Below are 26,139 nucleotides of genomic sequence, written 5' to 3'. Positions count from 1 at the left end.
TGGGGAGCAGTGCTGGGCTGTGAGGGGAAGTTAAGGGCTGATGGGGGTCCTGGGGGAACCCCTGGGAAGGGGAGTCCTGGAGGATCCCGGGGTGGGTTCCTGGGGCTCCTGGGCTCTGGGTGGGGGTCGTGGAGCGGGTCCCTGAACGTCAGGGGACTCACTGTGGCCGCACTCCCCGCGCACACGCCCGGAGCGCGACTGCGACGGTGCCAGCAGGGGCCGGCCGCGGGCGGTGCGGGAAGGGGCCGGGCGGGGCGGACCGGGGGCGGTGCGGGAGGGGGCCGGTCGGGGGCGGGCGGTGCGGAGCGGGCGGTCCGCGATGGGGTCCCGCCGCCCGCGGGCCTGACCCGCCGGCCCGGCATGGCGGGCATCATCAAGAAGCAGATCCTGAAGCACCTCTCCCGGTGAGGCTCCCGCTCCTCTTCCTCCTTTTCCTCCTCATCCTCTTCGTCGTCCTCGTCCTCCTCCCGGGGGGCTGCGGGGGACGAGGGCCCGGGCCTGGGGGTTTGGGCAGCGCTGGTGGGGAACTGCCTGGCCCGGGGGGGCTGAGGGACTGTTGGGGCTGGGGAGCCGCCGGGCCGGGGAAGTATCTGAAGGTCAGGGGGTGTCCGAGGACCGTGGGGACTCTGGTGTCCGAGGGCAGTGGGCCCAGCGTGCCCGGAGTTGGCCCTGCCCCGTCCCCAGGGTCGGAGCCCTGCGAGCCCGGCCGGTGCCCGGTGCCGGCGCCCGGCGCGGCCCGGCCTTGCTGGCTCTGGGCCGCGGGCAGCGGCAGTGGAAGTTCGGGAGGCGAGAGGGGAACACGAACAGCCCCGGGGTGGCACCGACTCTAGGGGGTGTTGGCGTTGTATTCCGACATTTTCAGTGAAGTTCATCCAAGGCGCTGCGAGGGGCGTTGAGGAAAAGCGGATGGTCCCTGCGTGAGGCTCTGCCGGAAAATGCAGCTGCGGCCGCGGCTCTGCCGCTGCTCGGGGCGGGCCTTGAGCGCATAGCGGTGCCTCAGTTTCCCTTCACGGCGACAAAAGAGCTGTCTGTGTTACCTCATGGCTGCGGGCACGACCTCGCTCTGCATCGCTGCGGGATCAGGGGAGCGTGAAGAGGAAGTGCCGTGCCTGTGAGGGTGCAGGTGAGGGCACAGCGCTTGTCCTCTGTGCTTTCTGAGCAGCTCCTGACCGTCCCTGCTGCTGGACACGCTCAGAGTGAGGGGCCTGAAGCGACCTGTGAGGGCTGCGTGGGGTCAGTACTGCTGTGATGCACGAATGCTAGCCCTCTGAGGTGGATCCTGGGAGTGCCCATCCCCACACACCCTGAGTGGGCAGTGCAGGACCTGTCTTAGAGTCACCAATTGCTCCGTGCTCCAGCTCTCGGCACTGTCCCGAAGGAGGAGTGATGGAGCTGCTACTGGAGCTGCTCTGGGTGTTGGTTTAAATGGACTTCTGCGAGGCCTGACATCTCAAGCTTCTGAGATTTCTGTCTCATTCACCTCACAAAGGTGTGTTGTGGTCAGCACAGCCTCCTGGTAAGGAGGCACTGAAGTATTGTATAGCGTGGAGAGGTGGTTGAGAGCACTTCTTGACAGAGGGTGAAACTGGGCTTTATCCTGAGTGCTGCTCCTGTGGGTGTTTTTCTTTCTCTTTCTTTACATAAATACAGTTTTGCCGGTGCTTTTGCTTAATTTTGCATTTCAGTCTCTCCTTACCACTGCTGCAGCATATTCTTACCCAAAGTGCCCCTTTTTCCCTCAGATCAGGCCAGTTCTTAGTGTTCATCTGTGTATCCTTTGGGCGGTTCCAAGGAGAGCAAGGAGTCTCAAAACATTCAGCATCTCTGCCTGTTTTCCTACTAGCTGGACTTTGTTGTTTGGGTGATTACTCTGATCCTGCCCCTCACTTGCACAAGGATTGTGGATCTTTGCAGAAATGCAGTTTGAACCCAGTTTAATGGTGTATAAAAAAGATTAAGTTTTTTTGTTCCAGTTTTGTTCCCTCCAAATACCTCATCTTCACCCTCCCTTTGGGTTTTCTTTCAGCCACACTCGTTTGCCTGGAAGAATTCTGCTACTGAATCATTAATCTGCCTTTATTTTCTGCTCACATTTGCATATGAAATAATTCCTTGTTCTTTTTGTTGTGTCTCCACTCGGAGTCCTTTCTGCACGGGGGTGTGGTTTTGTCCCTCTTCTATGTGGAAATTTGTAAGAAAATGGTCAGGAGAGGCAGCTGGACCAGGGAAACATGAATGGGGTGTTTCACCTGACTGTTCCTATGATCCCACATCATGTGTGTGTGGCTGTGGTGGTCATGGCAGGGATCGGTACAGCTGGGCTTTGCCCAGTTGTGAAGGTATTTGAGAAGGCTCAGCCTTGTGTTGTGCTTCAGCAGCTTAAACTCCTAGAGCAGGAGAACCTAAAAACTTGCGGAGCTTTCACCATCTGTGCCTTTCACTCCTTTGTCCTATATTTAGCTTGGAAAAGCAAACAGATGAGGTGGTTTCAGTTCTTGCTGCTTGCGGGCGGGCACAGGGCTGCAGTGCTGGGGAGCGTTTGGAACCCAACATCAGGGGCTCCCTCAGAGCTGCCTGGGCATTGGCTGCTGGCTCTGAGCATGGTTGTGTTTCCCAGCCTGTAATTGTTCATGGAATCACATCTAATGCTTTAAAATAAAATCAGTGAGCTGCCTTTACCTCTTCCTGGCCTTATTTGAAAGTAGCTGCTTCTTGTCATTTTGTTTTAACCACTGTTGGTGTAGCTGCAGCAGATCCAAGTTCTCAGGATGTGACAAAGGCCCTGTTCATCCACAAGCCCAACTGCCTCAAGTTCATGTTCTACTTTGGGATTTTGAATTCTCAGCACTGCAGTGGAAATCCTTGCCAAAATGGCTTTTATTTAATTTTGTTGGAGAGGTTTATCCCCTGCTGCCTATAACAGCTGCTTTGTGACGTTTTCTTTTGGGACATGTGTTGAAGCTTGTGAGCCTGTGGAGTAACAGGCACACAGGACATGGCTTCCAGAGGAAATGCAACGTGCAGTCCTGCTGGGAAGAAAGAAAAGCTGGTGTCAGCAGAGGAGCTGTACTGGGGTTTGGGGGTAGGTCTGAACACAGGGGAAGGAGACCACAAATGTGTCTCACTCTGACAGGGACCCCAGAGAACTGCAGCTGAAGAGTAACTTTGTGGAAGTAGGGTGGAAAGGGAGCAGAGGAGAAATGAGAGAGGAGTTAACAACAGCAGATGTGTTACCAGAGAGGAAAACCTGTGTGGAAAACGAGAGCTGTTTGCAGAGGAGAGTGCAGAGCGTATATCACTGGTGCAGGCAGACGTGTAACAGATGTGCAGCACAGAAATGAGTGGATAGCAGGTTGTGGACTTGGAAACTGTCCTCAGCATAGGATGGAGCCACCTTTTCAGGTAAGTGAGATAGGCTTTAGAAACAATTAAAAATACTGGTAGAGAACAAAGCAGGGGAGCAGCATGTGCAAGGTGTAACACTGAGGTGCTTATCAGGGCAGCTCAGGTACTCAGCAAGGAGAAACAGCATCGTGTGGCTCCTCAGAAATGGTGCTGCACCTCAGTGGAGGAGGAATGGAGGAGTGCTTCTCCAGTCCAAGGGTTAGACCTCGCATCCCTTTTTTCCCAAGTAAGGTGTAAGACTCCTGCCCTCTCTCATTTGCAGTTGATGGGTAAGTGAAGTGACCAGGCAGGCTCATGGTGTGGCTTTGGTTTGTCTTAGACCCGGTTGGCAGCAGGGATGTGTGGGTGTGGAAGCATGTGCTGTGCTGAGCTCCTGGGGGCTGTTGTTTCCTAACTTGGATGTGAGCATCTCGGAACCTTCCTAGCCCTGAAGATGCCTTTGGCATTACCCCTTCTGTATGGTTGTGCTGCTTCTGTGTCAGTCAGCACAAAGAGCTGAGAGCTGGCTCCCAGACCCAGCACTGCACTGTGTGTGAGTCCTGCCTGTTCTGCAGTTGGCCGTGGAGCTGTCTGGGAGTCCTTGTTTAGGACTGGGACTCCTCCCTGTCCATCCCCACCATCAGAGACTGGCACTCACTGAGGTTGAAGCGGGGCAGAGAAAGGCCTTTGCAGCTGTCGTCATCCTGCCAGGGTGTGAGAGACTCCCTGGGGTCAGGATGGCAGAAATGAGATATGCTATTTCAAAGGGACCCATCCCTCTCCTCAGAAAAGGTGGGCAGGTGAGACAGAGCAGTTCTTCCACCTAGAAGATGGGATTTGTTCTGTGCCATTCAGGAATCATTAGAGTGGGCTCTGTGGCTTTCACCAGGCAAGTCAGGCCATGTCAACAGCTCTGCCTTTGCCCAGCACATGAATGTGGGGAATTCTCGTAGTTTAAAGAGCACTTTTACCCCTCAGCTTAGATTTCTTGCCCAAATGCTGCAGTCTGGGAACTGCTGTAAGAGAACAGACCCTGAATTCCTGCTCTGTTTGCCTCTCCCTTGCCCTGAAGTGTTTTGCAGCATCGCTGCGTGCTCGAGCACTGTGCTGCAGCTGTGCCCTTGCTGCAGTCACAGGATGGCACATGCAGCTCGTGAGGGCTGTGGGACACCCTCGAGTCAGGAAAAGCTACCACCAATAAGAGAGATTTGCTTGCTACCAACCCTCCAGGCTTCTCCCAGTTTCCTGATCTTGATTATAAATTACCTGGAAGCAATTTAGTGAGCATGGTGGGTAAGGAGGAAACCAAAGAAATTGCATCTGGGAATGGCCTGAGGAAGCTACAGAATCTCAAGTGATTTAGGCAGCAAAACCTCTGACCAGCTTTTCAGTTTTGGCTTTAGCTGCTTTAATATCCTCCTTCGGTGATCAGGGAAATTTCTGTGATGATCTCTAAGATGATAATTTGCCTAAAATAGCTGTTGCAGCAATGGGAAGTACATGAAACCACAGAGCTGCCAGCTGTTAAAAGCTGATAAGAACCGTTACTTTTCCATCTGCACAGCGTCCTGCTCCCGCAGTTCAGCATGTGCTGTTCAGCCAGGTAATGGTTCCTTTGGTGCCCCAGCACCCAGGGTGGATCCAGAGCATGAAGCAGTTTGTGGCAGGACTTTATGAGGCAGTTTATGAGGAAGGAGCTCTCTCAGGTTCCAGCACCAAACCCCTGGTCATGAGCTTGTCTCTAAGTTCTTACATGCTGTGCCCAGCAAAGCATGTAAGGCTGGATGTAAACCCTTTTTACTCAGTGTTTTAGTTTGGAAATATCTTGTTTTCCCAGTACATTTTGATGGCTTCTTTTACTCTTAAAAATTCTAATGTAGAGGAATTATTGATGGCAAGGCAGAACCCCAAGCTATTATGGGTAAACTTGTGCACATCTGCCTCTTTGTTCAAGACAGGGTGGGGAAAAGGAATGGGCACAGACAGGACGTGGCATTTTCCCTTCACAGAGTCTAAAGTCTTCCCTTGTAAAGTCATGGTTGCTGTGCTGCACTTTGCTGGGAGAACCAAGTGATCAGTTTTATGAAGCTGCTGGGTGCAAAGTGTTTCCAACCACTTCTCCTCAGCTCCAGACGCGTATGTGCCGTTTCTGGAATGCTAAATAGACTCTTGTTGCAGCAGAGGTAAATTACCCTTGAGTAGCTCAGGAGGAAAGTGTGGCCAGAGCTCCTTCACTGCAGCTCTGGGCTTGCAAAGCCCTGTGCTGACCCTGTGGAACCTCTCCTGAGCCTTTCAGCCTCACTGATGGAAGGGGGCTGTTAAAGGGGCTCTTTTTATTTCTCCTGGACTCCCTGAGCCCTTGCCTCCCCTGCAGCTGCTCAGTTGAGTCAGAATTAGGTAATAACCTGCTTATTTCTGCACACTGGAAACGAAAATGATTGCAGGACAAATAAGTAGAGCTTTGGACTAGTGCTTGTATTTATTAGGTTTCTTTCCTGCTTTCTTTCATCTGTTATTTGCTTGAGGATTTGGGAAATTCCCTGGCAAGTTTTGAGGGTTTGCATTCCGAATTTGTTGAGAGTGTGGGGCAGCTGGCATTTAAACTTCACTGAGTGTCCAGGCGAGGAAATAGCAAAGCAGCTCCTCAGCGAAGGTGGAGTTCAGCCCCTGGCAGAGACTGGGCCTCTTCTCCTCTCAGATGAGTTCCTGGTTTGCTTTCCAGGGCTCCCAGTACCCAGTGAAGTGCTGATGGGTGTGAAGCAAGGAGCCTCTCAGCATTCAGAACGCTCTAGAGAAATATTTGTTGAGGAAGGAAAGTGCCCTTGGTGCCAAGGGAGGCTGCAGCCTTCTGGGAGGAGTGAGCTGGAATTCTGCTCTGTGTAATGATTCGGTCTCGTGCCTGATCTCCTTGGAAATGCTGATTTTAACTTGGAATTGAATTCCTAAGCCTTCCTTTAGCTTTGTTGTGTTGCAGGAGGTAACACAGAGCCAAGACAACTGATTACTTCTCAGGATGTTTTGTGTTTGGCTTTGGGTGGCTGAGAGGCCCAGCCTTTCATTCACTGCAGTTGAAGCCTGAAAAAACAGAAAGCTGATAATGGAAAGCCACCAACAGTGGCATGTGTGTAAAAGGACACCAGATGTGCCTAAATCCACCCTGATAAGGAGCGTGGGACGGGCTGGTACCTCCTTACATGGAAACTGTTTGACCTGTAACCCAAGCAGGGTGAATTTCTCAGGCTGATTGTCCACTTGGGAAGGTGTTCCTGCCTCCCAGGGTATCTGGGGTACACAGAGCTGTACACAGTTGATGAGATGATTAGAAATTATAAATGAGATGATTATAAATATAAATTATAAAGGTGCTTTGTCTTCTTGACAATTGGGCAGTTTGGTGTAGATCGGATTCCCTTAAACTCTAAATGGCTTTGTGCTAAGAGGGTGTGATACCAACTCCATCTCATACTGTGCAATTATTAGTCCCATCCTCTGCTAATTCAGCGAGTTTCTCTTCCTCCTGTACAACTCTGCAGAGCAGCTCTGTGCCCACTCTCAGACAGAGTGGTCCCTGCTAACACAGAAAGTTCGAGGAGGTAACATGGCTTTTCTTCCTGAAAAAGCTTTTAGTTCTTCCTGTGCATTTTCAAGGCAGCTATTTTTTCCCTTTTTACAGAAGTTTTGATTACTTGCCCAGTTTTATTTCCTTCAAAATTATTTTTAAGTTCATCCTCAGTCATGTGTGCTGCACTTAAAACTTCTGCTGCTGCCTTCATTGAGAGCAGCCCTGATTTGGAAAGTCACTGACCTTTCCTTTTAGCAGTCATGAACCTTTTGTTCTAGTAAACATACTCTTTAGCTTCTAAGATAAGAGGTTTAATTTGAGGTGAAATGTCACGTCACAGAGATTTTTGGATTGTAAAAGATCTTCCTAAGGAAGATGGAAATCCCACTAAAAGCCCTGTCCAAAACCAGACCAAGCAAGACTTTAAAAGATTTTTGGGAAGGAGCAAATCTGCGTTGGTCAGAATATGGTTGTTAGGGTTTTTTTTGCTCATGTCCAATTCCTGTCAGAGTTGCTTAAGTAACATATTTGTATTCCAAATCAAAGCAGAAAATCCTGATCTGTTTTCTTGCTGTGACCCTTGTGGAGGCAAAAACTCCAGTGGTTCCTGGGCTGGTTTTCCACTGAGCTGATCAGTTCCTCCTGTTTGCCTTACCTATGTTTGGAGAGACTTTCCAGCTGCTCCCTGCAGCTGTGGCTGGTGTCACAGGCCATGCACTTCCTTCTGCCAAGAGATTTTGCTTGTCATTAAGCAAAATCAAGGTCACTGGTGTACAGCTAATTAGCTCCCCCATATAATAGCCATAGTGACAAAGGTATTAATAGAAATGCTCTTGTGGAGCTGGGGCTGTGTACAACAGCCAGTGATGGCTGCAGGACTGCAGGGAGGAGGCTGAGGTAGAAGCTGAGTGTTTGAGAAGAAGGTTCCTGATCCATGTGGCAGCAGGGTAATGAGACAGTGGTCTGAGGAGAAGTTCTATGATTTCAGATGTCTTCTGACATTATCTGTCCATGCATTTGCTCAGTTGGAGACAGTGTGGTGAGACAGTTAAAAATGTGAACATAAATTTATTTATGATTCTAGCCTGGCTTTGGGCCAGCAGTCAGATTTACCTAAATTTCTCTTGCAGTCAGTGTATTTGTGGCCTCTGGATATGCAGGCTGAGGAATTGGGCAGTTGTTTTCAGTAGTGACATCATGTTTTGATATATATTCAAGCTGATGATTGAGCAAATAGATTTTCAGGGTTGACTTTTGTCAGAGTAATCCCAGCAGGCTCAAAAAGAGTGCTGCCCTGTGAGTTTACTGCCTCAGCTCTGCTTGACTTCTGATAGAGCTGCCAAAAAAAAAAAAAAAAGGGCAAATATCCTCTGGTGTTAGTTTTCCCAATAGCTACCATTTTAATTCAGTTTTCCCTAAGCCAACAGCCGTGCTGCCAAGGACATTGCTGTGGGTGAGTGTGAATGGAGAGAGCCTGCCAGAAAGCATCTGACACGTTCTGCTCTCACTGCTTTTCCTCTCCTAGCACTGACCAAAGCAGCTCCTTGCAGGCAACAGCAGAGACCTGGCACCTGTGAACTCTGTGTTCTCAGGAACTCTCACCTGGGGCCTCCTGTGCCCTGTCTGATATGTGGGTGGTGAAGTGACTCAAGTGTGGTGTTTATTCCAGTGGGAGATCTGGCATTCCCGTACAGGGCAGCAGCTGAAAGCAGGGTTTGACAATGGGCAACATATCCTGAGAAATTTGGGCTGTGGTTTAAAAGTAAGAATCTCTTTCCATTTGAGATTTATTTTTTTCCAAAACCTCCAGTTTCTGTTGTGCCATCATAGGTGGGGTCCCTATGATGCTTTGGGGGTGGAATGGCACACTTTGGCGCATCTGGAATGCCCCATGAAAGGATTCTTAGATGGAGTCTGGTATCACTGGAGGTGAGTTTGGTACCTGCTCAGCAGGATCTCTGCAGCCTTCCCCAGGAGATGGTGATAAAGAGTTGCTTGGTTTGGCTAGATCAGTTTCATACTTCACTCTACACTGTGTCGTGTTTCACAGCTTTACTTCTTCCATGGTGTGCTGGTATTTTTGATACCAGGCCTTTGTTTGGAAGCTTCCAGGTGTCCCAGTGGTGATGGGAGCACCCGAATTGAATTTCTACAATTTTATAACATTAATTAATTAGGATATCTAAAGGTAGGAAGTAAGAGAATCTCCTATCAGTAGGAGATTCAGTTGCCACGGTCACCCACCCCTAGGTCAGACCCTTGGAGTTGGTCCAAGGGCTTCTCTGCCCCATTTCTAGCTATGCCTTATTGTAGGTCTCCTCCTTGGAATAAGAATAAACAATATTTCAGGAATGTGGTTAGAAGGTCAGCATATTGTTCTAAAATCTAGGGGGAAAGAGTAGGAAAAGTACTGGAGCTACAGCCATGCATTAGCAATCTACAAAGCTACAAATATATGAAAAATATATAAAAAGCTTAAGCATCATTCCCCCCCTTTAGAGCCTTGATATAGAATTATAGGTGACGCTTTTCCTCTGCATTACCAGCTGAAAGCAGCTTCTCCTCTGAGCACTCTTATCCTGGGATGAGGCTCCCAGCACAGGGATGATCCTTCAGTGCAGGTGTGAGAAAGCTCAGCCAGTGGGAGCTGATCACTGCCCATGCCAGCTTTTGAGCTTAAGCGCTGGGTATTACCTACCTGTCCATGTTGTGTTTGTTTCATTCTTAGTATCCAATACCAAGTAGACATGGTGACATCAGCTTTCAGCAGAACTGGTTCTCTGACACAACACAAGGGTGCTCCTGGATTGCCTTTGGAGGTGTTTGCTCTAATTTTCAGCCATGTCTGGGTTTGTGGGTGCTCAGAGCAGGACTCCAGGCCCAAATCATATGGATTCTCAGTGCTTCCTGCCAGTGGAGCAGCTGTTGGAGCACAGTCTGGAATTTTCAGTTTCTTGGTATGGATGCTGAGAAGCCAGGTTAACCTCAGCCACCTCCCTGGGCATGTTCAAACAAGAAGCCTTTGGTTAAAGGGAGTGACGAATTTGAAGGGAATGTGCAGCCTGGCAGGTGTTGTAAACTTGGTCTGAGCTGTGAGCGTGTCCCCTGGGCTCAGGGCAGGGAGGGGACAGTAGGGCACAGGAGCTGTCTGCAGGGGAAGAGCAGCAGTGGCAAACTCACAGCTGTGCGCTGCCCTCCCCTTCCAGCAGTGCTACATCCGTAGCACAGGCTTGACACCAGCATCTCAACACATCTGTCAGACTTTCTCTTCCAACAAAATGTTTGATTTGGAAAGGCCCTTTTACCCCTGGAAGCCCTGGGCTGATGGCTCAGCTGCTGCTCCAGTGCCTCAGCCAGGTTTGTGCTACACCCTGAGTTCCTACAGCGGCTGCAGCAGCTGCATCCTGGCAGTGTGGCTCTGGTTCCTCCTCTCGTCCTTGAGCTGTGGCTGTTCCAGAATCCCCTCATGCCCATCCCAGAGCAGTCCCCACACTCTGGGTGCAGGGGCAGAGCGAGCAGGGCAGCATGTGACTGGGAGCCTGCTCCTGCTTATGACGACAATAGGAGCTTTCTTTCTATCCTGCTTTCTGGACCACTGTACAGAATGAGAATTAGCATTGGCATGGAGGAATGCGTGAAGTAAGCCCTGGATTCAGTGGTGGGAAAATTGTCTGGCAGGAACTCTTCACGTTTGAATCTGGTACATTGGAGTGCAGCCCCCTGCTCCTGTGGTGGCAGCTCCTGCACAGGAGTGAGGTTTGATGGAGACAGGAGGGGTTCTGCTGCCACAGAGGGGTTCTCTGACATGGAGAAGTGTTCCTAACACTTGTACAGCCTCTGTGATCTGCTGCCCTCTGAACTGGCTCCTCTGGCTCCTCTGGGCCCACTCTGGTTTTAATGCAGTCAGAGGCTCTTGAGCAGTCCTGCTGCAAGCATTTCATCCACAACACTGAAACCTCGGGCACGTGAGGGATATGAAGGGCTGCACACAGGGGAGGTGAAACACTGGCCACCCTGGGGAGGAGGAATTTCAAGCAGAGAAAACAGGGGAAGGAGCTGGGGCAGTCTCTGGGAGGGTAGTTGCTGTTTGGCCCTGCTGGCCAGAGAGCAAGCTGGGCTGCAATGGTGGTGTTAAAAAGAGACAGCCACAAAAGTAATTCATTAATTATCTTTTGCTTTCCTGAGTGAAAAGGATCTAGAGAATTAAACTTTCCCCCGCTGACATGGCAATTCTGAGGGGAGTAAAACTGCTGAGCTGTTGGAGTTTGGCTTTGGTTTTCTTAGGTTTTGTCCTAGAGCAGTTTTGCTGGTTTCTGGGATCCAGAGCTTTAGAAGGAAATTTTCAGTTTCTCAAACCTGAATTTAGTTTAAAACAAAAAAAAAAATCCTCTAAATGTCAAAACATCTCTGATGTTTTTTTTTTCCAAAGCGACCAAATTGCCTTGGGTTTAAAAATGTCAGAAAGGGTTTAACAAAACAGCAAACAAACTCCAGTATTAAAATAGCTCTGAAATGCTCCTGCAGTCTCAGCAGCTTTGCTGGGGGCTGTTTTCAAGTTTCCTCTTTCTTCCCTTATAGGTTTACCAAGAATCTTTCTCCAGACAAAATCAACCTGAGTACACTGAAAGGTCAGGGGCAGCTGACCAACCTGGAGCTGGATGAGGAGGTGCTGCAGAATGTGCTGGAGCTGCCCACCTGGCTCGCCATCACCCGGGTCTACTGCAACAAGGCCTCCATCAGGGTGAGCAGAGGCAACTTTCAATGGATGAAGTTACCCATTTACAGGCAGAATTGCTGAGATTGTGCATGGGCTTGCACTTTGCACGCTGAACGCTTACAAATTCTTCTTCCTTGTGTCTTTTAGAGCAAAAAATTGTGGTTTTTTTAGTTGTTATAAGCTGCCAGGTTGTTTAATTGCACATGGTACTAACCACTGTTGCATTACATGAACTCAAAAGTTTTAAGGACATCAAAGAGACTTTCTATAAAAGAAATATGATTCTACTCTGCCAAGTGACAGTAAAAATGAGCCTGTCTTACTCATCTGATGTGCTCTGTTTTTAGAGTCAGATCTGCTCAGTTTAGTAACAAACATTTGTTCTCCCTCCTACAAGAACTGCAGAGTGAACGTTGCTGTATGAAAATAAAATGGAGCTTTTTGGTTTGTGCGCAGTCTTCAAAAGAGTTGTGTGACTTCCAGTAACAGCAGCAGTTAGTTGTAAACTCTTAAAGGCCAGGAATGCTCCCCATAGCAGAATTTGACCTGCAGAATATCTGTCACTCCTGGTGATATATAAGATCCAAAAGCTCAGCTGGGTTTGTAGATCTGGTGTCTGGAATTTCGTTTCCCTTGTCTGTGTCTCTGTTTGACCCGGAGACAGTGAGACATTGCAGACCTTTTCAGACAAACGGGGTTCAAAGTTAGGGCTGAGAAGGTTTCCTGCAATTTCTGAAACTTTCCAATGCAAAGATCACTCTGATAACCTCAGCTTTATTGTTTCAGATCCAGTGGACGAAGCTGAAAACACACCCAATCTGCCTGGTAATGTTGCCTCTCTTGTCTTCTTTCCTTCCTTTCTTCCTTGTTCCTTCCTTCTTCTTTTCTTCCTCACTCTTTTAAATCTCTTCTACTTGAGAAAAATTCTGGAGAGGGAAACCATCAAGTGCTCAAATTTTCTTTGGACCTGAATCCAGGCCCTTAGTCATGAATGCCCTCCCATGTGTCCCTCATTTCACTGCAGGATGGAGGCAGATGAGCTCTCAGGGAAGTCCAGGGCAAGCCTGTGCCTGTTTTATGTTTGTTTTCCCCTCTACCAGGGTTTTAGGTTACCCACTGGCACTGATGGTGTGAGAGCTTTAACACATGAGACTCCTGGAGCGTTGAGACTCCAGAATTGGTTGTCCCTGCCCTGGAATCTCACCCTAGGGCTGGTGGGCTGGGCTTGAGGCTCGGTGTGGTGTTCATGGCTCCCATGTTGTGTCTCTGCAGTACCTGGACAAAGTGGAGGTGGAGATGAGGACGTGTGAGGAGCCTCGGCCGCCCAATGGACAGTCCCCCATCGCTCTTGCTGCTGGACAGAGGTCAGACCTCGAGCCCTGCAGCTTCTCCCTGACATCCTGCTGGGGTGTGGGGGCTGTTCTCCTTGATTCACCACTGGCCTGCCTGCTCTTGGGTTTAAGTGCCTTTGGTGTTGCTTATAAACCTCTCTGTGTGAGCCTTACCTCTGCCAGGCCTCTTGTGACATGGGGGGATCTTCTCTTTGCAGTGAATATGGCTTTGCTGAGAAGGTCGTGGAGGGGATGTTTATTGTTGTTAATTCCATCACCATCAAGATTCACTCCAAGGCCTTTCACGCTTCTTTTGAGCTGTGGCAGCTCCAGGGCTACAGTGTCAACCCCAACTGGCAGCAGAGTGACCTGCGCCTCACCCGCATCACAGACCCGCAGAGGGGAGAGGTGGGGCCTTGGTTTTGTTCTGGGATCACAGAAGAAAAGTATGATGAATGATTTTTCCTTGTTTCATTTCATGTCTTCTGAGTGTTTTGGGTCTTTTCTTTTAAGCCTTGAAGTTGTGAAAATCTCAGGATTTTCCTGTTTTGCTCCTCCTGGGCAGGTTCTGACGTTCAAGGAGCTCACCTGGCAGACCCTGCGGATAGAGGCAGACGCCACAGACAATGGTGACCAGGATCCTATCACTACTCCTCTGAGACTCATCACCAACCAGGGGAGGATCCAGATCTCTCTCAAGAGAAGGGTGAGAGTTTCCTCCATGCTTTGCAGGATGTGGTCTCATTGCCTGGTGCAGAGATGATGCATATTTCCTCCCACAGTCCTCAACAACCCTTCTCTCCCTTCCGAAATGTTGAGCCTAAACTGATGTATCTCTCCATGTTTTCTGTCAGAGACAGCTGTGTTCTTACCAAATGTCAAAGCAGTTTCTTTCCCAGGGGAGGATCTTGTGGATGGAATGAGCTTTTCAATCCGTTCAAACATCCCGAGGAGAGCTGTCATCTCCTTACTGGGAGTTGAAAGCTGGCAGTCTGATTTTTAGCTGTCAGTGGAAATGTGATGATTTTAAAAAAAAAAAAAATTAAACAGTGAGCAATTTGTCTCCTACAGAGGAGGTGGTTGTGACTACTTTCCATGTGAGAGGAGGTGCTGTGGATGTGCACCAGATAACATCTCTCAGAGGAGTTTCACAGCAGCCTCCCTTCTTTCTGCTTCTGTGTTTTATGAAGACTATGTGGAGGAAACTTTTGAAGTCCCTAACTCCTTCCTTGCCGTTTCAGACCAAAGATTGCAACGTGGTGGCCTCCAAGCTGATGCTTCTGCTGGATGACCTGCTCTGGGTGCTGACAGACTCTCAGCTGAAAGCAATGATGAAATATGCTGAGTCTCTGAGTGAAGCCATGGAGAAATCTGCTCAGCAGAGGAAAAGCCTGGCACCAGAGTCTGTACAGGTGAATGAGTTTGGATATTGGTCTATCAGGGAAGACGACAGTTTCTGTTTGTGTGGCATCTGGCCCATATTCACGGCATTTTCCTTGATGGAAACTCGTCAGGTCAGGGCTGCTCTGGGGTAGTGAGGTGACCAAATGAGTGGGATTCATTGCCAATAAAATACATTTTCCAGGTCAAGGATGAGGGAAGAGGAGATTTCTGCTGGAGCTGGAAGCTCCAGGGAAGCAGGGATGCACGTGGAATGCAGTGAGGTTGCACAGGAGGAATGGGGAATATTTCGCCCTTTTTGCTAAGGAATCTTAAAACGTCTTCCAAGAGAAGTGCATGCAGCTGGTGGAGCCGCAGACAAAGGGTTTTGCTTATGAGAGCATAGGAAAGGCTCCAGATGCTGGGAATCCCAATTCAGTCCTATAAACCAATGCCTTACAGGCTGGAAGATTCGCATGAGTTGATTAATTACATTATAACCTCTGTGTTTTCCTTCTCTCCGAGTTCTCTCTGAGCTTGTTCCTCTGCCACAGATCACCCCCCCTGCTCCCAGTGCCCAGCAGTCCTGGGCTCAGCCCTTTGGAGCCAGCCCCAATGCCAGCAGCATCGGGCAGTACTTCGACAAGCACGACATGAAGGAGTCCTCCTACCACCTGCTCATCTCCCGCCTGGACCTGCACATCTGCGACGACAGCCATGCCCGGGAGTCAGGTCAGGAGAGGAAAAACAGCAGCAGAGATAAAACAACAGCCAAGGCAGTGATTTTCTGTCTGGAAGAGGCTTGGGAAGTACTGGGGCTTTGCAGTTTGGGATTTGAGTTTCCAGGCCTGGTTCTTACCATATAAACCGTTGAGCAGTTGAATTGAGGTGTCCTTTTCCTTGCCTAGGGCAAGATTTTGGTGCATATTCCTAAAGATGGTACCTTAATCCTGGCTGTGGTGTCAGTTAATCAGTGGTGGCAATCAGAGCAATGCGGTTCTGAATTCTCCTGGATCAGGGCTGGGATTGCAGAACTGACCATGCTTTCCTCTGCTCTGTTCTTCACAGGTGCTTTGAAGCACGGGATGCTGGGTGGTGCCATCCAGTTGACCTTCAGGAGGATGGCTTTTGATTATTATCCTTTCCACAGGGCAGGTAGGGAGCCTGTGACCTCACAACCTGAGGAGGGGGATAAAAAGGAGTTTGAAGAACTGTTCTGTGATTGCAGGCTGGACTGGAAGAAAGAAACCACATTTTTAAAGCTGAGATGTTTGCTTTTCTGCAGGAGATGCCTGCAAGCATTGGGTGAGGTACAGTGAAGCAATGGAGACTCGGGGACAGTGGGCAAAGAAGTTGGTCAGTGAATTTCAAAGCAAGATGGAGAAGCTTTATGAAGAAGCAGACCTTGTGTTTGCCAGGGCTCCACTTTCCCCTTTCAAAAGGAAACCAGGTAATGGTATTTGATAAAACCAGTGAAGCAGGAGGTGGTACCAATATTGCTTCATCCAGCAAAATCTTCAGTTGCCTGTCCCCAGCTGAGCAGGCTGGTTTGTTGGTGCAGGAATGCATAGCACTCTAAAAATCATAAATATAATGGCAAAGGAAAGTGTCTGGGAGAGCACTGCACCAAGGATAGACAGGCTGCAGAGGATTATTGTTGAGTTTCTTATAAGATACAAGGATGAAATTACATACTTAAGACCTGCCTTAGGAAGGTGTTCTCTGGCCACAGAACAGACTCACCTTTCACAGTGTTCTTCCTTCAAAAGTCCTGAATGTTTCTCCTGCCCAGCTGTGTTCATTCGTTTCTGATTTTGGGGCTGTTAGTTCTGCTCAGTAAGCACAGAGGTGTCGGTACTGATGGTGCAAAGAAGGTGACTAAAACCCTGCTGGTTCTGCCTTTCTGTCCCCACAGACCCTCCCCAGAGTCCCCAGAAGAGCCCCCCAGAGAAGGGCCGGGCTCCTCCCACGAGTCTCCCACGGCTCCGGCACCCACCTTGGCACCGGCTGCGCTCCAGCTGCCTGGTAGTGCGGGTGGATGACCTGGATGTGCACCAGGTAGGAACCTCAGCACTGTCTGCAGATGGTAATGGCACTTCTAAAAATGAAATTATATGATTCAAGATATGACTGGAAGAATCATGCAAATCCTGCAACATCCAAAACACTGCCCAGAGAACCTAAATGCTGTTATGATGTTGCCTGTAAAACTTTTAACCCAAGAGTGAACTGCTGATAGTTTTCATGTTCAGAGGTGTAACTTTTCTCTAAAAAATCCTTTTTCTTTTTCTCTGTTTCTGCTGCATCTCTTCTGTATTTTTCTTTTTATTCTTGGATTTCTCAGCCTCCTTTGGACTGAATTCTTTTGGGATCCTCCCTCATGGGGAGCCCTGCTTATCTCAGTTCTTACGATTCGAAGAAAACTCCTGAGCTCGTTAGAATCTTGTTTCTCATGTTTATTAACAGGTCATCACAAAACTTAACAGGTCTCTCCAGGCTGGCTACACAGGGTTAATCTTTGCAATCTGGTACTTTTCTTTCTTCTGATGGTACAAACAAGGCCTTGTGGCACACGTCGTGTCTGATGCACAGAATGGCCCCGAAATACGCAGTTCTTTTATCTTTATACCTATTTTTACCCAATTAACAATAGACACGTATATTATTTTTCTTAATGACCCAATGACCCTTCACCTCTATGATGCACTGTGGCATTTTCTATCCAATCACTATTACCCAAAAACCCCTAGGAGAAGAACATGAAGAAGAAAGAAGAAGGGACAAGGGACGACACCCTAAAATCCTCCATCTTGTCTCCTGTTCTCTAAACTAACTTTTTCACCCAGTGATTTAAAAAAACTTTCTAATCTACACACTTACACTTTTAGCTTTTTCTATCTAACTTTAACATTTGTTTTCATGAATTTCATATTATATGAAATTCAGTGTTTTTCTGGATCTTATAACTAAGTATCAGAAACAAGGGCACACACTCTGTATTCCAGACTCCAACAACAGGGAGCTGTATAACCACAGGTTCTGCCCTCTGTTCCTGTCTAAGCATACACCAAGCATTAGGCAGGCCCAGTGTAAAATATTTCATGCCTTTGAGAAGTTAGTGAGGATGTGGATTTTTGACAGAGAAGTCTCACCTCAGGCTTTCTGCCCTGGATCAGGCCCTGCATCCATGTGTCCTGTGTCCATCCAAGAGCTGCTTTTGCTCTTTGCAGCAGCAGATACTATGATGGTCTTGCCAACGAGCTGATATTGCAGACAGCTGTAACAGATTTCTGTTCTGTTTGCTCATGTCACCTAATTCTGCTGGTCACAGCTCTTACTAGCAGTGACAGGAGTCACAAAGAACTAAATTCCCTCAAAGGAGAGGAGTTGGCAATATCAGCAGGTAGAAGAAAATTACATTTTTGCTTGAAAGCAGTGTATGTTTGATGTGCAAATGAGGCAGATTGAATACAGGCAACTGTGGGGTCACTGGGACACTCGGGTTTGCCAAGTCTGAGTTCTGCACAACTGCATTTCATTCTGTTTTCAGGTCTCTACAGCTGGGCAGCAAAGTAAGAAACCCTCCACCTTGCTTTCCTGTAGTAGAAAAATCTTCAAACTCCCTGATCAGGTCTCTGCAATCCATATTGAATTCACAGAATATTACTTCCCAGACAATCAGGACTTTCCAGGTAATACATCAAGGTTAGCACCTTCTTTCACAAGTTTCTTAAAGAGTCATCAATGGTCTAGATGTGTTAACCCTCTTAGATATTCTCTGCCCATTGTTGTTTAGTTTTCTGATGTTTGCCATCCCAATTTTTTTTTTTTTTTGCCTTTGGGAAGGTGGGATGGAGTTTGTGCACAATGTGGAAACAGAGCTGTGCTTGCAGGAAGGAGTTGCAGCAGCTGCTGTTTGCCCAGTTCCTGGGGCTCAGCCTTACTGAGAGCCCTGGAGCAGGGCCATGGGGTGCTCTGGGTGCTGTCCCAATGGGTCACCTCATTCCTCTGGGTGCAGCACAGCTGCTCCCCTTCCGAGATGTGTCTCCCAGGGGTGATGAAGCCCTGCATTGGTGCTGTCAGTGACTGCACTGACTGAGCTGCAGAGTGCCCAAGTGGCCTTTCCTGCTATCATTAATCTGTTTCCTTCTAGTTCCATGCCCAAACCTGTACATGCAGCTGAACGGCCTGATGCTCACCCTGGACACACCGAGTGTGCTCTGGATAAACCTCTTCTGCCTGGATCTGTGTCGCAGCCTGGAGCAGTTCAAAGCCACCTACAAGCTGGAGGACTCAGGCAAGCGGGATGAGCACGTGGATGTCCGGCTGGATGGCTTCAGGCTGAAGGTACCATTCTTTTCCTTCCTTTCCCAGTCTTCAGTGTTCTCTCTGTGAAAGGAACATGAGACCAGGACATAGCTGGAGTCCATAACGAGGAGACAAACCTGCTGCCTTCCTCTGACTTTGCTCTGTCTGCCACTTGTGTTGGCTTTGTTTGGTCTGTGGGCAGTAGAGCTGGTGCTGGAGTTCTCATCCAGAATAAACCTCTGCTATTCCTTCCTCACCTCGTCCCTTGTCGTGTCTCTCTTCCCCCTGCAGGTCAGCATCCCTGTGGATAAGAAAGTCACAGAGCACCGGGACCGGCCGCAGGCCCTGTGTGTTTGCATGTCAGAGGTGACAGCCACCAACACCCGCCACGCTCCTTCCTGCAGCTGCCAGGACCTCCAGAGCCTCTTCCATAAATTCACAGGGTCAGAGTTCTTCCACTCCAGCTATGCCAAGTTCCCGCGGGCGCAGGATAGGTTCAGCCTCCTGCACACCCTGTTCCTGCGCCACGCCTACCAGGTGGATGACAGACCACTGAGGCACCCAGGCTTTCCCCAGCTGCCTCACAAAACCTCTGCCTCTGAGGATCTGTGGTCTCTGAATTTCAGTGAGCTCTCCCTGGGCTTTGAGGGAGCCGAAAGCTCCAAGGGCAGAGCCCTTAGCTTTGTTGACCCTTTTCCCCTTTCCATATGGGCCTGCCTGCCCAAGAGGTGGAGGCAGGCTCAGATATCTAAACGACAGGAACTGGCCACCTCTGAGGTGAAAATCAAGCCTTCTGCCAGTTTTAGCAACCACTCCAAGAACATCAGCCTCTCCAGAGAACACAGTGTTTGTCAAAGATCAAAGACTGACCAGGATCTGAAGAATATCTATAAGGCTCCAGACACAATGGATGTCTTGGGAGAATCTGACTGCGAAGTTGATGATGGAGTAGACAGTAAGGAGCTGGAAGCCTCTGCTGATATCCATGTGCTCGTGTCCTCCTCTGTCCATGTCAAAGTTCGCCTCAACCACTACCAGTACTTGGTGCTGCTCAGGATGAAGGAAGTTCTGCAAACACTACAGGAGCAGCTGGCCCAAGATACCCAGGAAATTACTGGGTCTCCTTTAGATCCCATGTCTGCTTGTGTGGGAGTTACGTTCCACAGTGCTGAGGTGGCCCTGCTCATGACCCCTGCTCCAGGGTGTGTCATGGAACCCAGATCCCTGGATTCAGATACAACCAGCCTGATCGAGTCCGAGCTCTCGCCCTCAGACAGCAAGGAGGGGCTGGTAGCTGAGGAGAAGGAGCTGAAATCAGAGAGCAGTTCGGAGAAGGGCTTAGGCAGCACTTCAGAGCTCCCAGAGGACAGCGGGATGCAGGATATGGGTGCCAGTGTCCTGCAGGAGAGGCTCCCGAGATCCGCCAGCGACGGAGCCCTGAGCACAGCTCCCCGCGGTAAGGGCGCAGAGCAGAAAGGCCTGATAGAGGAAGCGCACGAAGCTGTGGAAGCCCTGGCTGCAGAAGGACCAACAGAGACCAGCAGCCACCCTCAGAGCCCCCCTGCTCTCCCTTCCAGCCCAGCCTCGGACACGCAGCCCTCGGGCAGAGGAGGCACCGCCCTCAATGGCCAGGCAGAGCTCATCCCACTGCGGAACATCGAGGTGGAGCTCTCCAGTGCACTGCACATCACCAAGGACGCCACAAAGGAAGCTCTGCACGTGACCATGGACCTCACCAAGGAGGCCATGTCCCTCACCAAGGACGCCCTGAGCCTGAGCCGGGACAAGATGACCTCCACCATGCAGAGGATGCTGTCACTGCCCCCAGCCAGGTGAGCAGGCCAGGCTCCTGGGCTGCAGGAGGGGAAGACAGAGGCCAGCTTTCTTTCCATTTTGTTTAGATTGGAGATGGGTTAAGTGTTCATCTCTTGGGGCTGTTCTGAGGGTACTGAAATCTGACTTGCAAATGGTCAGAGACCAACCCAATCTGCAGGCTCAGCTGCCTGCCTTTATCACTGGCTTTTGTTGGGTTTTTCTGTAGGGATTCTGTGCCCAAAGCAGAGGAAGGAGCAGTGACCCCAGGCGGGGCAGGCAGCAGCCGGATGCGTTTCTTCTCCATGAAAAGGACCTCATCCCAGCATTCCTTTGACACCACATCCGTGGATGGGAGTGGCCCTGAGGATGGGCTGTCCGTGGACAGTGATGGCAGTGATGGCTTCGTGATGCTCACAGACTCTGGTAAAGCCCTTGGCTTTTTCTCATCTCACAGGGGTGATAACTTTGTGCCACAGACAACTCATCCATGCTGTGTTCCTATGGAATCACTTTTGCTGCTCCTTGTCTTTGAAGGTCTTAAGGAGTTGCCTCACAGTGGCTCTTTCTGCTTTTGAAGGTGCCTTTTCTTTGAGAGGAGGGTAAATCAATGTGGGGTGACCCTGCACATCCCAGTGGTGTCCTGAGGGCTGTAGGGGCTGTGATGTGCTAGTGAGGGCACCTTGCCCAGAGCATTTAGGAGGGCTGGTTGGATTTTGGGCACTCTGGACATCTTTCACTTCAACTCTGTGATGCTTAAACTCATCTGAGGAGCTGGAGAGAGCTCTCCAGAGGATGGTACCTTCAGAGAGGCTGGACTCAGGCAGGTGCAGATATCAGGACTTCCAGAAAAAGAAATGGAATTGAATTGTTGCTTCCATTTCAGAACCCAGCCTGGACCCTCTTTCTTCAGGGCAGCTTCCCCAGGCCCACAATGACACGGGCAGCAGAAGCAGCCTGGTGGCAGAGGACGAGGGTGGAGTGTCACCTGAGGTGAACAGCTCCACGTCCCAGAGTGAAGACCCCAGTCTGCAGCTGGTCAGTACCTGGCACTGGGATTCTGTCCCTGAGGGGCTCTGGAAGCGAGGTGTTTGCTGTAACCAGTGAGCTCTTGGTGGCTGTTCCAGGTGTCTGTTCTCATGCTGAAGATGAATGATGTGAACTGTGCAATAGAAGTACAAGGAGATGATTTGTCTGTGGCTTTACAAGTGATGAACATGGTTCCAGAGCAGCTGAACAACGTTGGCATGTGGCAGTTCCTGCGTGGCTACGTGGGTAAGATGCTGCTCTGGGACTCAGCTGCACTGTTAGAAGTGGCTTTTATACCAGCCTCCCTCAGGGAATATTCCATTAACTGGGGCCTCAGTGTTTAGGGTGGTTACACCCTAACAACTCATGTGTGAGGATTCAGATCTGGCATTTGAAAGATGTTTCCCAAGTGCCTACACAGTCAGGCTCTGTGGTGCCTAGTAATCATTGACTGGGATTTTTTAAATTGCTGCTAGGATGCATGAAAAGAGTGAATAAAACAATCCAGGGAAACCATGAAGTTATTCCTGCTCTGAGAAAAATACTTTTGGTCTACAGTACTTCCTCTAAATTTGAATTAAAAGAAAAAACAAAAAACCAAGCCAAACCTAAAAGCAATCAACTATCCCCCCAACGCCCCATAAAATGTAACCCAAACAAAACTAAAAGTAGCTCCAACCCCAAAGCTGAAGTGAAAGTGTGAGTAGTTTCCAGGCTGCTGATCCTGCCTTTCCCAGTCCTGCCAGTGGCCATGGTGAAGCAAAGGGATGAGGAAAGACTGGTCAGCTCTGGAGAGTGAACCAGGACACTGGGTTAGCTGTGGAGGCAGAGCTGGGACACTGTGGAGGACAGCTGGGACAGTTCTGGGGGGCAGAGTTGGGGCAGCTCTGGAAAGTGAATGAGGCATTGGCCAGGTCCTGCACATGCAAAACAGGGGCAAGTTTTAAAGTGTGGTGAGAGAGGGATGTGCCTGGGACCTTAAATGGTCCAGCTCCAGTGCCAGTTCAGTGGTGTGGGCTCTTAGTCCTTTGAAATTTGGATTTCTGTCATGTGAGGGATGATGTCAGACCAAGGTCACTCGGCTGCTTTTGGACTGAAACGGGTTTTCCATGATGCGCCTTCTGAACTGATATCTGATCACTGGTGTCCTATTGTGCAGCGAGATCTCTCTGCCCCAGCTCTAGGAGATCCAGGTGTGGAGAAGCCTGCGAGCCCTGAGCCCAGGCAGCCCCATCCCGAGGTGTGCCTACGCCTGGAGTCGGGTCCATGCGCGGCTGCTCACTCGCCACTGGCTGAGCGCAACGGCTTCCTCCGGGTGCTGCTCCACAGCCGCTCCACAGAGCTCTGCATGTCCTGCCTCACCAGCCTGGGACCCTTCCTCGAGGATGAAATCATCCCAGAGGTGATCCCCATGGAGATAGAGGTGGTGGATGCCAAAATCACGTTGAAGGTGAGAGATTCCCCCCAGGGCAGAGCTCACTCACAGGATTCCACTTGGGAAGGAATGCTGTGGGATTGCTGGGGGCCTCTGTAGAGCTTCTCTTTTCCTGAGACTGTTTGGTTTTGCTTCTGAAAGCTACCCTAGGGATGAATGAGGAACACAAGGGAAGTGCGTACCTGTACGCCCTGTTCATAAAGCCAGGCCTTTCCCTAGAGTGGACTCACCCCCGTGAGTCTGGTGGTGCTGCTGGTCAGGAATGCTGCTCCTGAGGATGCTGCAGGCAAGGGAAGTCCTTTCAAGAGCTGTCACAGCTGCTCATCCCTTCTGTGCTTCATGTTTCTCCAGGATGACAGCCCCCCAGTGTACCCCACCTCCCCTGGCCCTGTCCCAATCACCTTGGCAATGGATCACGTCGTGGTGAGGCGCAGGGATGACGGCATCTTCTATCTCACAGGTCAGTAACTTGCTGCTGGGAAGGATGGGCTCTGAGGAGGGATCAATCCTTGTGTGTGTTTCCTGCTGTGGGAGCAGTCCCTGCCTCTCTCTGGTGTGAGAATTCGTGTCTGATGTTTCCTTAAGCATACACATACTGGACCCATTATTACCTTTTAGTTTCTCTATTTTAAAAGGGGAAAGAGAATTTTATTTCCCTGTATAAAAAGAGGGGGGGAAAAAAAAGGAGGAAAGAAATGAATCAAAGTTACTTTTTTGTTCTGAGAGCTCTGTTGTATGAATGTCCACACCTGAGCGGGTTCTGTTGCTTTCCAGCTTCCCAGGGGAAGGACTCAGTGAAACAGGAAAAACCTGTGTCAGTCCCTGAGGAGCAGAAGGCCCCATCAGAGTCTGTTTCACCAGCCCCAACAGGAGGAGCACATGGGCTGCAGGTGAGTCACTGCTGCCTGTTGCTATCTGGACAACAGAGAGCTGGAAATTCTCTCTTGCCTTCATGTGTTTGCAGTCCTGGGCAGGTGTGGGGAGCTGCAGGAAGGGAGTACCCCGAGGAGCAGCCTGGGCCTCCTCCTATGAGTGTTTTGAGGAGTGAGAGCACCTTGCCCAGCCTGAACTCACTTGTTTTCTTTCAGAATCTGGTTAGGGATTGTTTTCTGATTGTCTCCATCTTCCCCACTGTGTCCAGTTCCAGTTACAAAAACAGGACTTGAGAGGTTCCCAAAAAGAGTTCTGTCGGTGTGGTTGTGTATCACTGTGTAATTCATCCCAAAAGCTCCTGCTTTGGTTTTCTGTGGAGCAGCTTACTGTGAACCTTGAAGACTTCTGCCTTGCTCTGTGCCTGTCTCTTGCAGCTCAAGCAAGTGCCAGAGTTGCAAAGGGAGCTCCAGACCATGAAACTGGCCCTGGCAGAAGCCAACATGGACAAGGCTCGCCTTCTTCAGGAGATCAGGAAGTACAACCCCCTGTTCCAGCTCTGACAGCGCCGGCACTGCCGGGGACAGGGGACCAGCACCAGCAGGGCAGGTTTGGTCATTTCGCTGCCAAACGGGTCCAGCTCCAGGACTTAAAGCAGCTGTGACTGCAGAGGACTGGGGAGAGGGAGGGAGGGGGCCTGGCTGAGACAAATCTGAAGAATGAGGAGGAGTTTGCTCTCTTCTGGCCTGGGAGTGCTACACTGAGCCAGGGCATGGTCAGCCCACAAACACCAGATCAGATGTTGGGGGACACCCCATGTCTCCTCATCTGTGGGTGGCTTTCAGCCTCCAGCTTTTATGGTGACATCTGGAGATGGTCCATGTTGGGGTTTCTGCTTCTTTTACCCTTCCTTGTTGTGTTCTTGCCCAGCTGTGCTCACCAGGGGCCACGGCAGGAGCAGGTTGATCGCTTCAGCACCTGGGCAGTGACAGGACAGGGGTGGCAGAAGGGTCAGGGCTCTCCTGGGAGAGCAGGGCTGCCGTCACCTGGAAACAGAGATGGGACTTCCCACTATGGAATGAGGGCACACAGCTCACTATCCCACAAGAGGGTCAAGATAGTATGGAAATTTCTTCAGATTCCCTTTTCCACCAATAATTCCTTGTGTAGAAATGGATGCAGTGTATAAGACTTAGTTTATTCCCACTTAATCCCAGTGTTCAGCTTTATTGAAGCAGGCATTAATTCCTTACAAGGCACTGTTTAAATTCCAAGTTTACTATCAAAGAACAGGGTGAGGGAGGTTGGTTCAGTCTCAGGAGATGACCTGGGTGATTTTTGGGATGCACCCTGTCCTCAGTTCTTTGTGTGCCTGAGTTCCCCAGTGGGGAGGGGGAGCAGCCGTAGCTGCTGAGGAAGGAGCTGTGGGGTTTTTAGCACTGGGTGGTATCTTTCAGCAGGGCTGAGGGGCACCAGAACCACCTGCCAGCCCTGATCCCAAAAGGAAAACAGTGGAACACAGCCGTGTGGAGCAGCTCTGTGTGAGCATTGCTGAGAACTGCCCAGAGCCTGCAAGCAGAAGTTGGATTTTGTTTCACCAAACCTTTGTGCAGCTCCCTCTCCCTGTGGGGAGCAAGAGCTCCGAGAACTTCTTGCCTGAGGTGGAATGCCACAGTATTCCTGCTTTTTTTTCATTAATTGCTTGAAAATGGAAGGTTTCTCTCTTCTGCTTTTTAAAATTTTCCTATCATTTTGTGTGAGTATGGGAAGGGTGTGCCAAGGGTTTGCCCAGCCCTGCTGCCCACCTGCAGGGTCCCACAGCTCCTCCCATGTGTGCAGGCAGAGCACAGCTGGGGCCAAGTTGTTTACAGCAAATTCCTTGCTCCAGCAACTTCAGTCAGTGGGTTTTGTTGAAGAATTCAAGCATTTCCTTTGCTCTGAAGAATCAGAAAAAAGGACTGTAACCCAAAATCCACACACATGGGAGGACAAAACCTCTTGGATCCCCACAGATTGTAAATATCAAAGTTTACTTTGTGGAGCCTCTTATTGAAGGATTCTTCCTCTGTTCCAGGGAGAGCCCAGGGAGTCCTGCCCAGCACAGGTGCTGTGGGAGAGCACGTGACCTCAGCACCTCTCACAGTCGGGGTCAGGAGAAACTCCCAGGGCCCCTGGAAGGGGACAGAGGAGATGCGCAAGTCTGAACTTGAATTTGAATTTTAGGCAGTATTGCAACTTTGCTGCAGTTTGTTTCCACTGATACATTTATTGGTTCTGTGAACCACGAGCAAAATTAAACTCATTAACCTCC

At 49.9% G+C, this 26,139-nt stretch overlaps 1 protein-coding gene across 2 annotated transcripts; it reads left to right on the top strand.

Moving 5' to 3' along the window:
- Window positions 1-274: 274 nt before the first annotated feature.
- On the top strand, window positions 275-26,139 carry BLTP3A (bridge-like lipid transfer protein family member 3A). Of its 2 annotated transcripts, XM_088067095.1 has the most exons (22): window positions 301-404; window positions 863-1,123; window positions 11,525-11,687; window positions 12,450-12,488; window positions 12,936-13,027; window positions 13,213-13,402; window positions 13,560-13,700; window positions 14,236-14,406; window positions 14,929-15,106; window positions 15,443-15,529; window positions 15,660-15,824; window positions 16,290-16,432; window positions 17,925-18,066; window positions 18,528-18,721; window positions 18,974-20,514; window positions 20,724-20,920; window positions 21,381-21,532; window positions 21,622-21,769; window positions 22,702-22,973; window positions 23,310-23,418; window positions 23,733-23,848; window positions 24,266-26,139. In XM_088067095.1, the coding sequence occupies exons 5-22, from the start codon at window positions 12,960-12,962 to the stop codon at window positions 24,389-24,391; spliced, it is 4,140 nt and encodes a 1,379-aa protein (XP_087923221.1). In that variant the 5' UTR covers window positions 301-404; window positions 863-1,123; window positions 11,525-11,687; window positions 12,450-12,488; window positions 12,936-12,959; the 3' UTR covers window positions 24,392-26,139. The 2 variants fall into 2 exon arrangements, with proteins under 2 accessions (XP_014113648.2, XP_087923221.1); XM_014258173.2 differs by lacking the exon at window positions 863-1,123 and having other exon boundaries at window positions 275-404.

The sequence above is a fragment of the Pseudopodoces humilis genome, chromosome 26 (assembly GCF_049639895.1).
Source record: "Pseudopodoces humilis isolate 2021_Gansu_Grassland_sample_001 chromosome 26, ASM4963989v1, whole genome shotgun sequence".
NCBI classification, from domain to species: Eukaryota; Metazoa; Chordata; class Aves; order Passeriformes; family Paridae; genus Pseudopodoces; species Pseudopodoces humilis.
The sequence above is the reverse complement of the archived record's forward strand: the minus strand, read 5'-3'. Positions and strand labels throughout refer to the sequence as shown.

What these genes read in the sequence shown, in the direction of transcription:
- BLTP3A (XM_014258173.2), top strand. Translation starts at nt 361, where the DNA reads ATGGCGGGCATCATCAAGAAGCAGATCCTGAAGCACCTCTCCCG. An exon ending in AGACAATCAGGACTTTCCAG is followed by an intron (nt 18,067 to 18,527) that starts GTAATACATCAA and finishes GTTTCCTTCTAG; the next exon opens with TTCCATGCCCAAACCTGTAC. An exon ending in TGGATGGCTTCAGGCTGAAG is followed by an intron (nt 18,722 to 18,973) that starts GTACCATTCTTT and finishes TTCCCCCTGCAG; the next exon opens with GTCAGCATCCCTGTGGATAA.